Raw genomic sequence first — 16,638 nt, forward strand, 5'->3', positions numbered from 1 at the left:
AAAAGTCAGCATGAAGTAAGAAGAGATTTAATGATGCATTATGAGTAAGATATAATATGTGGATGACAACGGTAGATCAAAAATATGACAGTATTACAGAATCTATAGTCAAGTAAAGGAAAAGACAAGAGGTGATAGGCCTTGAGACAACAAAAGAGTATAGGCCATAAAGTCATTTTCTCATTTCAAGAAATAAGTTCGTGATTCCAACGCGACTACCTGAAGGAAAAGTTAAACCCAGAATAATAGAAACCAGTATGGATTGGTGAACAAGATAAACTAAACATGAATTAGGTACTGAGTGATTTGATAATAGTCAGCATCATGAGAATTTCAGATTTCTTTCTAGCGGTAGTAGAATGGACAACAGAAGAAGATTCAAGAGAAACTCAGAGAATGGTCATTCAGGAAGACGCTTCCCTAAAGCAAGTAATGTAAGAAAAGTTAAGCTTAAGGGACTATAGTTACTAGTTACATTAAGTGTCACCCTCGCGAGTAGGAAATTTTGTTATCCTTGGTACAGAAGGATTATCGCAAGGTGAGTAAGGGTCATTGATAATGTGAAAGGACGCCAAAGATAAAGAGGAAAAACATCTATAGGAAAGTCGTCATAGCTTCAAGTCTTAGTACTCCCCTAAAGGGGGGAATATGAAATAATAAAGGAAGAATGCGATAAAAATAAGAAAGGGATAAAATTGAACTTATCCAAATATTACAGATATGCCGTGATTCCAGAATATTGTGGAAGCACAACTACCTAGTACATCACCGTGGGGAGTGCCTGCGTTATTTGTAAGGAGGAAAAATGGTTCATTATGGATGTGTATTGATTATAGACAGTTGAATAATGTGACAATCAAAAATAAGCACCCGCTCCCGAGGGTTGATGATTTATTTGATCAGTTAAAGGTTCCAAGTGTTTTTCAAAGTAGACTTGAGGTCTGGATACCATCAGGTAATGGTTAAGGATAAAGATATCCCGATGATAGTATTCTGGACCATATATGAGAACTTTGAATTTCGTGTTATGTTGTTCGGCTTGACCAATGCCCAACAATATTCATGGATTTGATGAACCGTGTGTTCAGGCCCTTTTTAGATCTGTTCGTAATTGTTTTTATCGAAGATATATAGGTGTATTCTCTTTCAGAGACAAAGCATGCAGATCATTTGCGTATTGTGCTCAGGTTTCTACAAAAGGAGAAGTTGTATGCAAAATTCTCTAAATGTGAATTCTGGTTGAACTATGTAGCTTTCCTTGGGCATATCATTTTGGGTGAAGGCATCCGGGTGGATACACAAAATACTGGGGCAGTAAAGACTTGACCTAGACCCCCAACACCGATGGAGGTTCGTAGCTTCTCTGTTTGGTAGGTTATTACAGGAAACTTGTAACAACATTTTCTTCTCTTTTAGCACCTTTGACCAAAGTGGTATGTCATGTATCTCTTGATGTTCCAGAATAATATAAGGAAATCTATGGTGCAAGCAAGTTGAAGGAAGGTTGCGAATAAGTATAAATAGAGATGTCTAGGTCACAAGTTAATGTATGGTAGAGCGACAAGGTTTTAGGAAGATAGGAGGAAGGATGAGAAAAAATGAGTGAAAAGGTGATGAGAATGGATAAGTCCTTAGGGTTAAGCTCATAAGAGAGCTGATGGTTTCTCTAAAATTATAAAAGGCTCGGTATATCCTGAATGAAATCAAAGGAGTCTAAAACTAGTAGCATTTAGAATAGATAAAATGCTGCCCTAGTAGTGGAGTAAGGACGTAATTCTGATAGATACTTGCGAACGGAGTTTCTAGGCATTGAAGGGAAGATTAACTTCAACACCGATTCTAACTCTCCTAGAAGGGACTGTTGGTTATGTGATCTATTATGACGCTTCAGGCATTGGATTGTGTTGTGTGCTAATGCAGCGTGGTAAGGTTGTAGCTTATGTTTCTAGATAACTAAGAAAGCACGAGAAGAACTACCCGACCCATGATTTAGAGTTAGCCACGGTGATTCATGCACTAAAGATGTGGAGGCACTACTTGTATGACATTCATGTTGATACCTATGCAGATCATAAGAGCCTCCAGTATATCTTCATGTAAAAGGAATTAAATTTATGTCAAAGGAGATGGTTGGAGCTGCTTAAAGACTATGACATTAATATTTTATACCATTCTGGGAAGGCGAACGTAGTAGCCGACGCCCTCAGCCGTAGATCTATGGGTAGCCTATCATATTTAGAGCCAAAAAAGAGGGAAATAGCCCATGATATTGATCAACTAGTTGGTCTTGGAGTTCGATTACTGGACTCAGGTGATATTGGAATTACTATTCAAGATATGACAACATCCTCTTTAGTAACTGAAGTGAAGGAAGCCGGTACGAGGATCCTGTGTTAGTTCATATAAGAATACCCCCCCCCCCAGAAGGAGAAGATATCATTTGAGATTATAAAAGAAGGGTTCCTCAGATATCAAGGACAATTATGTGTCCCTAATGTTGCAGGGCTATGTCGGCAGCTTATGGGAGAAACTCACTATTCTCATTATTCTATTCATCCAGGAGCAACCAAGATGTATCATGATATCAGGGATATATATTAGTGGGACGGAATGAAAAAGGACATAGTGGAGTTTGTTGCTCAGTGCCCTAAAGATTGAGCACCAAAAACTTGGTGGGTTATTGGAGGCTATAGAGATTCCGACTTGGAAGTGGGAAGTAATCAATATGGATTTCATCGTAGGCTTACCTCGTACCCAGTGTAAGTTCGATTCGATATGGGTGATTGTTGATAGGCTTACAAAGTCAGCCCATTTTCTACCCGTTAGGACTATATATTCCTCAGAGGATTATGCAAGGCTTTATATTAAGGAGATAGTATTACTGCATGATGTCCCGATATCTATTATCTCGGACAGAGGAGCTCAATTTACATCTAACTTCTAGAGTTCCTTCCACAAAGATTGGGGACTCAGGTAAGTCTTAGTAAAACATTTCATCCCTAGACAGATGGACAGGTTGAGCATACTATTCAGACACTTGAAGATATGTTAAGGGCTTATGTGATAGACTTCAAGGGTAGTTGTAATGATCATCTGCCGCTTATTGAGTTCGCATATAATAAGAGCTATCATTCAAGATGGCTCCATATGAATATCTTTACGGGCGGAAGTATAGGTCTCCTATAGAGTGGTTCAATGTTGGGGAAACTATATTAGTAGGACCACAATTGGTACAACAAGCAATCGAGAAAATTAAGCTTATACAGGAAAGGCTATTAGCAGCTCAAAGCCGTAAAAAGTCTTATGCGGATAATCGACGGCGAGACATGGAATTTCAGGTTGATGGTTGGGTATTCCTAAAGGTATCATCGATGAAGGACGTTATGAGGTTTGGAAAAAGGGGAAAACTTAGCCTTTGGTACATTGGACCATATAGGATCATACGCAATGTAGGCCAGGTAGCATATGAGTTAGACTTGCCTTCGGACTTGGAGTCTGTACATCCAGTCTTTCATGTGTCTATGCTTCGTAAATGTATCGTAGATCCTTCCAGAATCGTGTCATTTGACGACGTTCAGGTCATAGAGTAGTTAAGTTATCATATGAAGAAACTCCCATAGGCAAGTTCAGAAATTGAGAACTAAAGACATAGCTACGGTGAAAGTACATTGGAGAAACAACAATGTGGAAAAAATAACTTGGGAGGCCGAGGAAGACATAAAGTCTAGATATCGCTACTTATTTCCTCCTCCAAAAAAGGGTCCGACTGAGACGTCATAACCTTAAGGTACGTGTATGGATTCTTGTGTTAGTTATTGCCATTGGTTATGTGAGACCATTGTCGTTATGGATGATTGTGGTCCTATATGGTGTTGAATTATTAAGTTTCTACAAGAAGAGTTGGTAGTAGTGTTGTTACAAAGGAGAATCTGCCAAAGTTATAGAGATCCCAGGGAGTTAAACCTTCGAGGACAAATGTTTCTAAATGGGAAAAGGATGTTACGTCTCGCATTTTTGTACGTTAAAGTTTCGTCTTCAGTTAATCGACGTTGACTCGGGGATGAGATTATCTTGAGGTAAACATATTTATGCTATTTATAACAAGCGATATGTAAGTGTTATGACAGATAAAAAGTACACGGATTAAAGAAAATGAGTTTCATTGAAGGTTGCTGCTTTGGGATAAAATAAGGGTCAAACAATAATACCCTATATTTATGGACTAGTACAATACAAGGTACCATATGACCATGATAGAATAATGTATAAAGTGTATCAAAAATAAGTAGAATTTTAAGTAAATTGAGATAATTCTTAATTTTACGAGTAATTGGTAATTTTACCTAATAAGTGGGTAAAAATTAATAATCCCCACTCCACTCCCCACGTGGAAGTAGAACACAATTAAGATATATGACTAAGTAGTCATGCAAGCTTGGTGACTATCTAATAAGTGAGAACGTGTAAGTGTAATACACTTAAAATTTATAAGAAAGTTTTGGTCTCTTTAAAGCTTGGACTCTTTTTAATCTTAGCTCATTTGGTCAGAGAACAAAAGTTGAATTATAATTCCTTATTCCTAATTCATAACACTCAAGAACAAATGCTAAGCTCCATATACAAAAAAGCTTCCAACGAGACTCTTGCAAACGATTCCAACGAGAATTGTTAAAACTGTAGAAACGTAAAATTTTGCGGTTCTAAAGGAGTACGGTATAATATTTTCCAAGAATATTATACGAATTTTTCCCTACTCCAGGTATGTCAAAGCTATCCTTTCTTTCTTTTTGGCATGATCCATACGATGCAAACAAAATGAGAAAATGTACAACTTCCATAAATGACTCTATTCGTAGAAATGCTAGAGATGCCTATGTTCTTGATTCTCCATGTGTCCTATTATTTTATCATCTGTTCATGGGTCTAAAAGATTATGTAAGTTGATAAAGTCTATTTCATGATATTAATCAGGGGCATAATGGTCTTATGACGTACCGATAAATTTTATTAACATGCTTCATATGCATTTCATGCATTTATACATGCACATTGACCTATGACCAGATGGCGTTATATATGCATTTATATATGTATATATATATATATATATATGTATATATATATATATATGTGTGTGTGTGTGTGTGTGTATATATATATATATGTATGTATATGAGATATGGAAAAGGTTATGGCATTATATACGCAACACCACCTGATCAGCTGGTATACGTTGATGATTTATCCACAGTGGCCAATATGATATGATGGTATGCCCTCAGAGGCCTGATGATGTTATGAAACATGTACCTATGCATTACATGATATTTATACGCATATGCATGACATTAAAAATATTTCATAATTTACAAAGCTATCTATACTTATAGGTTGAGTCATTTACTCTATATTTCTTCCATGTATGTTATGTATTTATTTATATGCCTTATATACTCGGTACATTAATCGTACTAATATCCCTTTTACTAGAGACACTGCGTTTCAGCTCGTAGGTCCCGATAGATAGATCGAGAGCCCTTTAAGCAGGCTATCATCTCAATGGAAGATGTTGGTGCGGTCCATTAGCTTCGGAATTGCTTATTTGGTTAGTATGATTTAGATGTGTATCACTTTATGGAAGAACTCTATCTCGACCTTTATGAAAAATTATGTATTCTTAGAGACTTGTAGACAGATGTCATGCACGTAAAAGATTGTATGGCCTTGTCGGCCTATGTTCCTTATACGAGTGGATATTTGATTTTATAGGCCCGTATGTCTTATGTATAAATTGGTATCTCACGTTGTATTCTACTTATCTCACGGCATCCTTCTGGCTCATTTATCTACGATAGTATGATACGTTATGTTGGTACTCAGTTGAGTAAAGTACCGGGTACCCGTTACAGCCCATCGGTTTCGGTCGTGACATCATTGTTGAATATTATCTCTTTTACTGTGAGGTTAGTTTTATCAAATATTGTTGTTATACATTATTTCTCTCATTCTTGAGGCGATATTGGTTATTGTTGAAAGATCTATCTTATTGATTATTTTTCATCCATTGTTGTTGTGGATATTTTGGTATACATTGTGTTAGAGCCATGGGCTATTATTTTAGAAATATTGATATTGTGATTGTTGGAAAGTTGTAATATATGGGTACTTGTGGTGCGAATTGTTATTGTGATATGATATTGGTGTGCATGCGGCGGTATAAAGCTTGGGTTGATGTGCATGGGGAAGTATAAGGTGGGGCTTATGTGCGTAATTGCTTGTAGGGGAACTACGGAAGCCACACGACGTCATAAGGTGGGCTAAAGTGCATGTAGCTATTTCAGAAAAAATATTTGAAAACCTATTTTCAAATGTAAGGCTCACACGGCAATATAAGGAAAGATTGTGATTGAAATTGAGGAATTTGAATACGAGGTAGTACCTCAGTTTGATTTCCTTATACACGAGGTGGTACCTTGTTGTGTTTCTTGCTGTTTGTCTCATAAAAGTGTTGTGCAAGAAATAATTCTTGTTGTTTCACTCTTTACTATTCTAGCAGTTGTCGTCCGTACATGATCATTGTAGCACTTTAGTTTCTTCTTTTATGTCATTTGTATTGTTAACTTCCAATACTAGTTCTTGTTATTATCCTATTCCATATAAGTTATTCTTCACTTTCTGTTACTTATCCATATTACATTTTATACTGTCTATTTCATATCCCAGTAGGTGTCTTGACCTGGCCTCGTCACTACTCTACTGAGGGTAGGCTTGATACTTACTGGGTGTCGTTGTGGTATACTCATACTGTGCTTCTGCACATATTTTTGTGTAGATCCAAGTACGTCAGCTCATGCCGGTCGGTAGAGTTTTCCTACAAGCTGCTTTTACCGAAAACTTCAAGGTCTGCCTGCTCGGCGTCTGCACGCCTCGGAGTCACCTTCCCTTATTTCCTGTCACGCCCCAACCTCGGGAGCGCGACTGGAGCTCGACCGAGATACTCCAGTCAAGCAAGCTTGTATAATGCCTTCTACCCAAACTCACCCTCGAATATAGAGAAGATATATTTCATTAATTAGACAATGAGAGGATCATATGAACAACACCAATTCATTACCAACAATTATTTCATTTATAAGTATCCAAAATATTACATTACACAGTCATAGTTTAGAAGTGGAAACATGTATACAATTACAACAACTTTAGTTTGACTTTCCATAACTAAGGTACAACCCACACTGTCTACTAAGCCGCTAACGAATAAAAAGAGTACTATGTTAGTACTGGCAACATGACCCCGACTATACTTCAAAATTTAATACACGAGGAGCAAAAGATACACGAACCCGAAATAAAGTGGGGCTCACCAAGTTAGCTGGGAAGAGGGTGTACCGCTGTTACTGATCAACGCCGCCTGCTTTGGAACCACCTATATCCATTAAAGATGCATCACCCCTGGAAAAAGGGACGTTAGTACATATGGAATACTACTGATATGTAAGACTAAACACCCTCTCAATAGAATGAGTAAAAATACAAGGAGAAATAATCATAGGAGTAATGGAATCCTGAAACAATACCAAAGCATCAAGTTAGGAGCAAGATAAGGTTTCAAGTAAATTTCAATATTATAGGTTGGGAGATTTTTAGTACCGATATACCACCTTGACTTAGCACAGAGTCCAATCACGGCTCGATCGGCTAGGCTGTCTCACCCAAAGACATCCAATCACAATCACAGTCACCATCATGTGCGCTATATAGCGTCCGATCTTGACCCGATCGGCTAGGTCGTCTCACCACATTGCCGTGTGGATTGACATCACACTCCGCTAGCAATAATCTCATCCCAATTAAGGGGAAATAGTCTCAACACAACAATCTTTTCCCATTTAAGGAGAATATTCTCAATACATCAGTTCGGGGATTTGCCTCTCAATCACTCTTACACCGGCACGTGGAGTTTCGAGGTTAGGTTATTTCGACCTACCCTTCCTCAGTGACTAAAGATACTCCCAAAATGTTGATTATATAGAGGATTTTCAGCTCATTTTATAATCTTTTACAAATCTTTTTATTTCATTGGCACTAGTGGCGACAAATGTAATATCATTCTTGGCACGTCGGTCGTATTTCATATTTCATGCTCACCCCTTTTACTTTCAAAACATCATCAGGGATTATCAACAACAAAGCATTTCTAATCAAAACTTTAAGTACACATATGAATAATTAAAAGTCTTAAGCACATTGAGTTTTCTTTCACAATTTGGCATAATAACTTTCATTTGAAACACGACTCGAGGTCAAAACGTTTTAATACACAACCCATACTTTAAATACATTCGTGAAAGATAACATAATATGAAAAGAGCATTCAGAACACATTTTGAACATATATCTTTTGACACAAAGCTTATTTAGAATAGTCAAATTATAATGAACAATCGGAACATGAGAAATAAGAAATTGGCCCATCATACTTGAGACTTATGAAAACATAATGGGATTCAATTCTAAGAGAGGAGTTTATCCAACATACCTCACTTAAGCTTTCCTTAATTATTACAATGATACGAAAATACTAGAAACTTCAATCTATTTAGAGACATAACAAAATGAACAAAAATTAGGAAGATATTCGGGGGTTCGGCTCATTTATGCATTTTATCAAGCACTGGGTGTGCATTATGATTCCAAGGTTCCCCTATGGTGGATTCCTTCATCCCGCAACCCAATGTTTACCCATTTGAACTCAACAATCATCCCACGAACCTTGACGGTACATGCATGCATAAATAACACTCTCATACCCAAGAATCACACTACATATTACCCATCTTCTACCACAAATTCGAAATGGAAAGCTAGGGCTAGAACCTTAACTTTTTAGAAGACAACTATCAAGGTTTCCTTGTGAATTTTCCATGACTCGAGCAAGGATTGATGAACAAATAGCTTATGGATTCCTTCTCTCATCCTAGAGCACTTTCCTTTCTCTAAAATAGCATTTTAAACATTCTAAAATAACCCCAAGGTAGTTTTATAAAAATGGGATTGGGTTATAAAATCAGAAAATGGACCCTCCGAACTCAACTCTGTGGTCGCAGAGTGCACCGAAGATCAGGTATGCGGACCGCAAAGTGGACCGCGAAATTGTCACGACCCAAATATACCATGTCGTGATAGCACATATCGTGGTACTAGGCAAGCCGACACACTAACAAAACCAATCAATATTTTCATTCTTAAGATAAAATAAAAGCTATTTAACAATATACCTTCATAAAGTGATTAAATCAAAACAACAGTGCAGAAATAAAGCACGACATCGAGGTGTCACTAGTCATGAGCATCTAAAAAGGGTTGTTCGATGACACTAAGACATGTACAGGCTGGAAAATAACTAATAACAATCTATAGGAAGACAGGAGGGAGAAAGTGTAGAGTTCGATCGCCGTGCTGCTACCTTACTAACTCCAGCAGATCCGCGACGGATGAAAACAACACTCAATAACACGTCCAACAATCCCTGGATCTGTACACAAGGTGCAGGGAGTAATGTGAGTACGCCAACTCAGTAAGTAATAAAAGTAAATAAAGATAGAGCAGTAGTGACGAGCAATAAAACATATACAGTTTATATCACGAAATCTCAGTAGAATACAACAGGATTTTAAATCAGTGTATGAATCAAATCATCTCATTTAAATATCCACTCTTCGGTAAAAAATCATTTGAAGATGTGTAAAAACCATTTAAAACATCTTTCACCAGCTTTCAAACAAAGTGATGACACAGTGAGTAGAAATGATGAAAACATAGTCGGCCCCTCGGGCAAAACACATATTTATACAGCCCCTCGGGCAACATAAATCATATATAGCCCCTCAGGCAACATAGATCATAGCCGTCCCCTCGGGCAATCATCACTTTCACTCATATACAGCCCCTCGGGCATATCTCACAATCACTCGTAAACAACCCCTCGGGCAAAATATCATATCACTCACTCAGGGTACCCGCACTTACTAAGGGTGTATAGACTCGGTAGGAGCTCCTACAGCCCAAGCGCTATAACAAGCCACGTCGTGGTATAATCAATCAGGCCCTCGGCCTCACATAATCATGAATCAGTAACAATATCAAGCCACTTCGTGCCATAAATCAGTCAAGCCCCTGGCCTCACAAAATCATGAATCAGTAACAACATGCTGCGACATGCAGCCCGATCCCATAATATCCTGACAACACAGGCCCTCGGCTTCACTCAGTCAGAAACCTCTCAAGCTACTCGGGCTAGTAGTAAAACAGGGTGCTTAGCCCAAAAGATCATTTTATGCCTCGAAACAGAGTAATAAAGACTGAGTTATGAAACAGTAATCATAGCATGACTATGTATAGATTTTAAATCAAAACAGTGAGAGTATAGTAAGAAAAGACCTCTAAGGTCCAAACAGCTTTGACACAAGGCCTAAATATGGCATTCATCCCAATTTATAGTAGTTCTTTCTGAAGCACATAAGTATCAAATAGTTTTCAGTCAAATACGCAACTTTATAGTTGCTACGCGATGGATCAAGTCACAATCCCAACGGTGCATGCTCACACGCTCGTCACCTAGCATATGTATCACCTCAAAGTAGTAAAACAATATGAAATCTGGGATTTCATACCTTCAGGACTAGATTTATAATCATTACTTACCTCAAACCGGTAAAATCCCTACTCCGCGATGCCCTTGCCTCTAGAATCGGCCTCCAAATGTCCCGAATCTAACCAAAAGCAATACGATGCAATCAATATACGCTAATGGAATGAATTCCACAGGAAAAAATAACAACTTAGGCACAAATCCCAAAATCCTCCAAAATCTGACCCTTGGGCCCACATCTCGGAATCCGACAAAAATCACATAACTAGAAAGCCCATTCACTGACGAGTCTACCCATACCAAAATCATCAAAATCCGACATTAAATGGCCATCCAAATCCCCAAAGTCCTCTCTAATTCTCTTCCATTTCCCCCAATTTACACCCCCAATTTCCAATTTAGATTGTGAAAATCAATATAAAATCATGGAATCTAACCAAAATCAAGTGAAGAACACTTACCCCGATCACCTTACTGAAATTGCCTTCAAAAATCCCAATTTCGTGGTCTCTAACTCAAAATAGGAAAAGTGAGCTCAAACCCTTAGTTTTGATATTTAACACTGTTGCCCAGATTTTACTCTTTGCGAACGCCGTAGTGCCCTCGCGTTTGCGATGCACAAGCTACCTCAGACCAGAAGTTCCTTCTTCGCAAACGCAAGGACCCACTAGCGAACACGAAGCCTTCGCTTGCTGACCCTATGCGAATGCGGAACAAACCTCGCGAACGCGTAGGCTTATCTTCCTGAAGCTCCTGAAGACCGTTGACTCTACGCGAACGCGATGACCTGGTCGCGAACGTGTAGCCTTAAAGTCCTACACTTTCACGAATGTGGGAGCTACATCACGAACGCAAAGAACAACTCAGCTGCCCCTCTCAAAATCCCTTCGCGAACGCGAGAGTCCTCTCGCGAGTTCGATGAAGGAATTCTGTGCAACAAAATACCAGAAAATCTACCAACTTCCAAAACCAAGAATTGATCTGTTAACCACCTGAAACTCAACCGAGGCCCTCGGGACCTCAACCAAATATGCCAAAACATCTCATAACATCATTCAAACTTAGTCGAACCTTTGAATCACTCAAAACAACATCAAAACACCAAATCAACCTCGGATTCAAGCCTAAGAACTTATAAACTTTCATATTTCACAAACAACGATGAAACCTATCAAATTACCTCAGAATGACCTAAAATTTTGCACACACGTCAAAAATAACACTACGAACCAACTCCAACTTCCGGAATTCCATTCCGATCCCGATATCAAGATTTCCACTATCGACCAGAAAATCCCAAATTTCCAATTTTGCCAATTCAAGCCTAATTCTCCCACGGACCTCCAAATCACAATCCGGACGCGCTCCTAATTCCAAAATTACCCAATGGAGCTAATGGAACCATTAGAAATCCAATCCGAGGTCAAATACTAAGAAGTCAAAACTTGGTCAAACCTTTCAAATTGAAAGCTTCAAGATGAGAATTGTTCTTCCAAATCTATTCCGATTATCCTGAAAACCAAAACCAATAATTTACATAAGTCATAATACATCATACGAGGCTAGTAATCCCTGAGAACTAGAGAGCAAAGTGTAAATGCTCAAAACGACTAGTCGGGTCGTTACATCCTTCCCCACTTAAACATACGTTAGTCCTTGAAAGTGCCTAGAGTTGTTCCGAAAATCATCAAATCGCTGTGTAACCTTACCATGGACATACTCGGGGGTGATACCACGTCACCCTATCCTATATAGGTCCGATAACACAACCTAACTGAAATTTCACTATTTACCCTAGCCCATAACCTTAGAACTAATTTTCCACTTCCGAAATTATCTATAAGATCAGAATCTCACATCTACACACTGAATAAGCATGAACACGCTATATCAAGCCATAACTACAATTCAAGATGAAAATCACATGATATACCACACAACTCAAATGCTCATAGCGATAACTTCTAATCACAATAGTTGCTCAAACAACCCAATTCCGGTAATAATCCTCTTATCAAACCAAAGACTCATTCCAACACTTTCGTATATTGCCAATGATGAATAAAACACGTAGAAAGTCATAACCATTCCTCAGATCAACCGGTCATGGAGCTCCCTCTCCTTTGGCAAGGACCATAGTAACTTTCTAAGCCGAATCCCAATATTATCCTTCCAACATGCTAAAATCAAATCCGATAGTATTCATTCTAGATCCCAATGACCTCATATCATCCAACAGGACTACTCTAGTGACATGACACATCGATACAATCTAAAGCCACAACCCATGCGACCTGTGCACCAATAAGCAACAGCCCAAATGTACTCAAATCATGGAAAAATGACTTAATGAGAGAGTTGTACCACAAGCTCACCAGTACCACCACAACACAATGCTAAGAACCCATCACATATGAATCTAACCCGAAGGATCATACCTCCACCATAACATCGCTGCAATGCACGACCCTATCCAAACACTGGTCCACATGAGACACCTCAAGTCACCATGCTCAAAATCATCAACCACGCGCAATTTGATGTCTAGTACCAAAAGTAAATAACCATAACCACGGAGAAGTAATTGATGCAATGTCATGCCAGCCCGAAAGAACATATCCAATGCACAATCAATCATGCAAAACCGAAATACCCGTATCACTCAAATTCCATTATAAAGCCCAAATAGAACCGCACCATATGTGCATATAACCATCAATCACAGCTCCTCGCAACACAGAAGGGTAACTCATAAATCACTCCAGAACACGAATAAGCTCAATGACAATCGAATGTCACATCCCTCAACAATAGCAATTCAGAGTCAACAATTTCGACCTGGTGCATAACACACATCCATACTGCACCAACCAATGAACCCTAAATCAACTCTAGTCACCTACAACAGATAGATGACTCTTTGAAAGTTCACAATGATTGAATCATGGCACATACTAACATCGGACTAGCTTTGCTCGTATATTCATAGTCCGCAACCACAAAATAACCCTTTTATGAGAACTCCCGGTCTCGAAATCCATAAAGTGCATGAATCATAATATCTAATCCCAACTCCACCGCTCGAATATATAACACACCTTTAATACTCAATCATTCCACGAGGGATACTCCTATAATTCTTCTGTGCCACCAAGCAAACTTGAATATCAACAATCGATCCAACAAGAGAGCACTGCAATACCAATGAAGTACCCTTAACTCAAACACATTGCCCTTTATAAAATGTATAGCCTCACCAAGCCGTACTAATTACTGATATCATTTACCTAGTCTTCTGAAACTGTCCATGCTACCTAAGAATTTATGACCTTCTTTCCAGAACTGAACCGTGACCTCTCACATGCAAATCTCAACCCTACACAACATACCGCATATACCATGCCATCCTATGATAAATAGGAGATTTTCATAATCCATTTCGAGCCACAAGTAACTACGTACTCAACTAGCCAAGAACCTTCCATTTGATCCCATCTAGATGAAAATCACTATACATCACATGCTACATGCCAGTAGAAAATATACATCTCTAATTGTGGTAGAAGCCATCAAGGACTCTTCGAATCCCATTTGCCCAAAACCAATCCGTCAGGACTGAATCCTTCTAGCTCAACCAAGCTACGCAAGTCACCAAAAACCCAAGAGCATTGCCACGAGACACCTGTAGAAACTCATTACCTCATATGCACCCAAAGAACTAATCAAATCCCTTACTATGCCGATCAGACCTACTACCAAGTTGTCCACACATAAGCAACAAAAGCACGCGAGCATATTTAATACTATGCGATAGGCAATTTCTGCATCATGGTATATTAGAGTCGTTAAGTCCTATAGACATGGCTTATATGTGACCACACAGTTTTAATAAAAACTTATAGGCATTTTTGCTATTTAGATTAGCGAGATTACGAATTACAAGCATTATAAGAACCTATAGACGTGATCTCTAAGTGACTTACATAATGGGGTAGTGAAGCCATTTTAGAATTACTCATGTTTGATACTATTGGCATGCTTTCTAAGCGAGTAGCAATATCTTCTAGGCAGGTTCTCTAATAGTTGGTATTTTAATGCATATTTATCATGCTTATTCCTATATGCATGTTATCTAGGCGGACAGTGTAATAAGACAACAGAAGCAGTCGATTAGTTAATCAATTAAAGCCCAATAGTCATGGTATCTAGATGAGTATTAGCAAAGACATATATTAATATGATCCTATAGGAATGCTATCTTATAATCACACCGCAATTGCACAAATCGAGTGAATAGTTATTGATGTTTGATTCATATAGGCATGCTATCTAATAGCGCATAGAAGTAGACATGGGAACAAGTAAAGCACTTAAACTCTCACAAACATATTCTGATAATGTGCGGGCATTAGACAGGTTGAGTAAGTGAAGTGTTGAATTCTTATAGGCATGATTTTTATTAAAGGGTAGAAATAAAGCATGTCGAATAAAGTAGAAAACAAAGCATGAAGACTCTATAGGCATGTTCTCTACCTATTCATACAAAAATTAAAGTATACCCGCACCCCCATTTTAATAATTCCGCAACTATTTTATTACAAAGTATTACAGTCCCAAAACAACGAATACAAGTATAAATATTACACACTGAATGACCACAGGCCTAATAAATAGAACATGCCCAAAAGAAAATAACCTAGTATTGCCTGGTCTTTCAACAGGTTCACTTTCACACGAATAGCAGACCCATATCTAAACATACCTCAAATAGGAAATATATCCATTGCACATCTCGGGGCCACAGATGAACTCAAATCAGGCCCACATGGAGGACCCATTTACATAGCAATTACAAATTAATCACTCAACCACATAAGTTAACAAAACATAGATGGCAACCAACTAATAGTTCTAAAGTCTATTAACAATAATACCTCATAGGGACATGATTACAATAGAAACATATTGGCACTTGCATTTAGAAGCTAAGGGATCACGACAACTAGGAGAACTATCATGACTCAGTTTCAATGTGGCAAGTTTGACATAGAAAACAACACAAGTTCATGATTGATCAATTATTAAACAAAGGAAAGGATGTAGCATGCTGAACATAGTCACACATTACGAGGACTTAAGAGGCATGTCTATTGAGTTATTATAGTGAACACACACACATGCCAAGTTTTCTAGAAAGTTCAAATCAAGAGTAAGGCATGATCCAGAATTTATTAAAGGGACTTTTAGACCTAGGAACTTTTAATCAGAGAAGTCTGGTAGAGTTATAGTCAAGGGAATAACAATTTTTCACATGCAGGTTTCTATCATGAGAGCCTAAATAGTATAACAAATAGACTAGTGAGCATTGTCTACAATAGTAGACAAAACAACTTAACATGTTGAGTATAACACAAAGATTCAAAATCCAAAGAACTCAGGGTAGGTAAGGAAATCATGCCAATTTAAGGTTAACAGGACAAGCAATTTTCAGGGTTTATACCAATTGGCCATGTGTAACAGAAGAAGCTAATTACATTGAGATTCAATTAGAAGTATTAGGCAATACTAGAGAATGCAAGGTTGAAGAAGTTGAAGCATAACACTAAAGTTCTCCAACAACAGAGCGACATGTTTGGCTAAGCATTAAGACAATGTTGTAACATGAGATGATCAATTTGTAGGGTAGCAGTAGACTACACATAAAGGGTTCAACAGAAAGAGACTTATTGAAGCAAATTCTTGGCCAGCAGTAATTCCTAGGAGTTTCAATGCAAGTATCCAAAGGGAGATGTGAAAAAAGGGTACAATATTAAACGGTCAATGTAAGGAATTAAACACACACAAACATAACAGTTCTGAACAAGCATAACAACATAGAATTCTTCCAAATTGACTATTCTGATTGAACACATGCAAACTTATACAAGTTCAGATGAAGGATTGCAAAAGAAATTGAAAGAAAAGGTCGGAAAAGTATCATATTG

General features: G+C 38.1%; 1 protein-coding gene across 1 annotated transcript; it reads left to right on the top strand.

Moving 5' to 3' along the window:
* Window positions 1–3,137: 3,137 nt before the first annotated feature.
* On the top strand, window positions 3,138–3,590 carry LOC138886074 (uncharacterized). The gene has a single exon (XM_070167103.1). The coding sequence runs from the start codon at window positions 3,138–3,140 to the stop codon at window positions 3,588–3,590; it is 453 nt and encodes a 150-aa protein (XP_070023204.1).
* Window positions 3,591–16,638: the final 13,048 nt, after the last annotated feature.

The sequence above is a fragment of the Nicotiana sylvestris genome, chromosome 2 (assembly GCF_000393655.2).
Source record: "Nicotiana sylvestris chromosome 2, ASM39365v2, whole genome shotgun sequence".
NCBI classification, from domain to species: Eukaryota; Viridiplantae; Streptophyta; class Magnoliopsida; order Solanales; family Solanaceae; genus Nicotiana; species Nicotiana sylvestris.

Coding starts and splice junctions, on each gene's coding strand:
- LOC138886074 (XM_070167103.1), top strand. CDS start 3,138: ATGGCTCCATATGAATATCTTTACGGGCGGAAGTATAGGTCTCCTATA.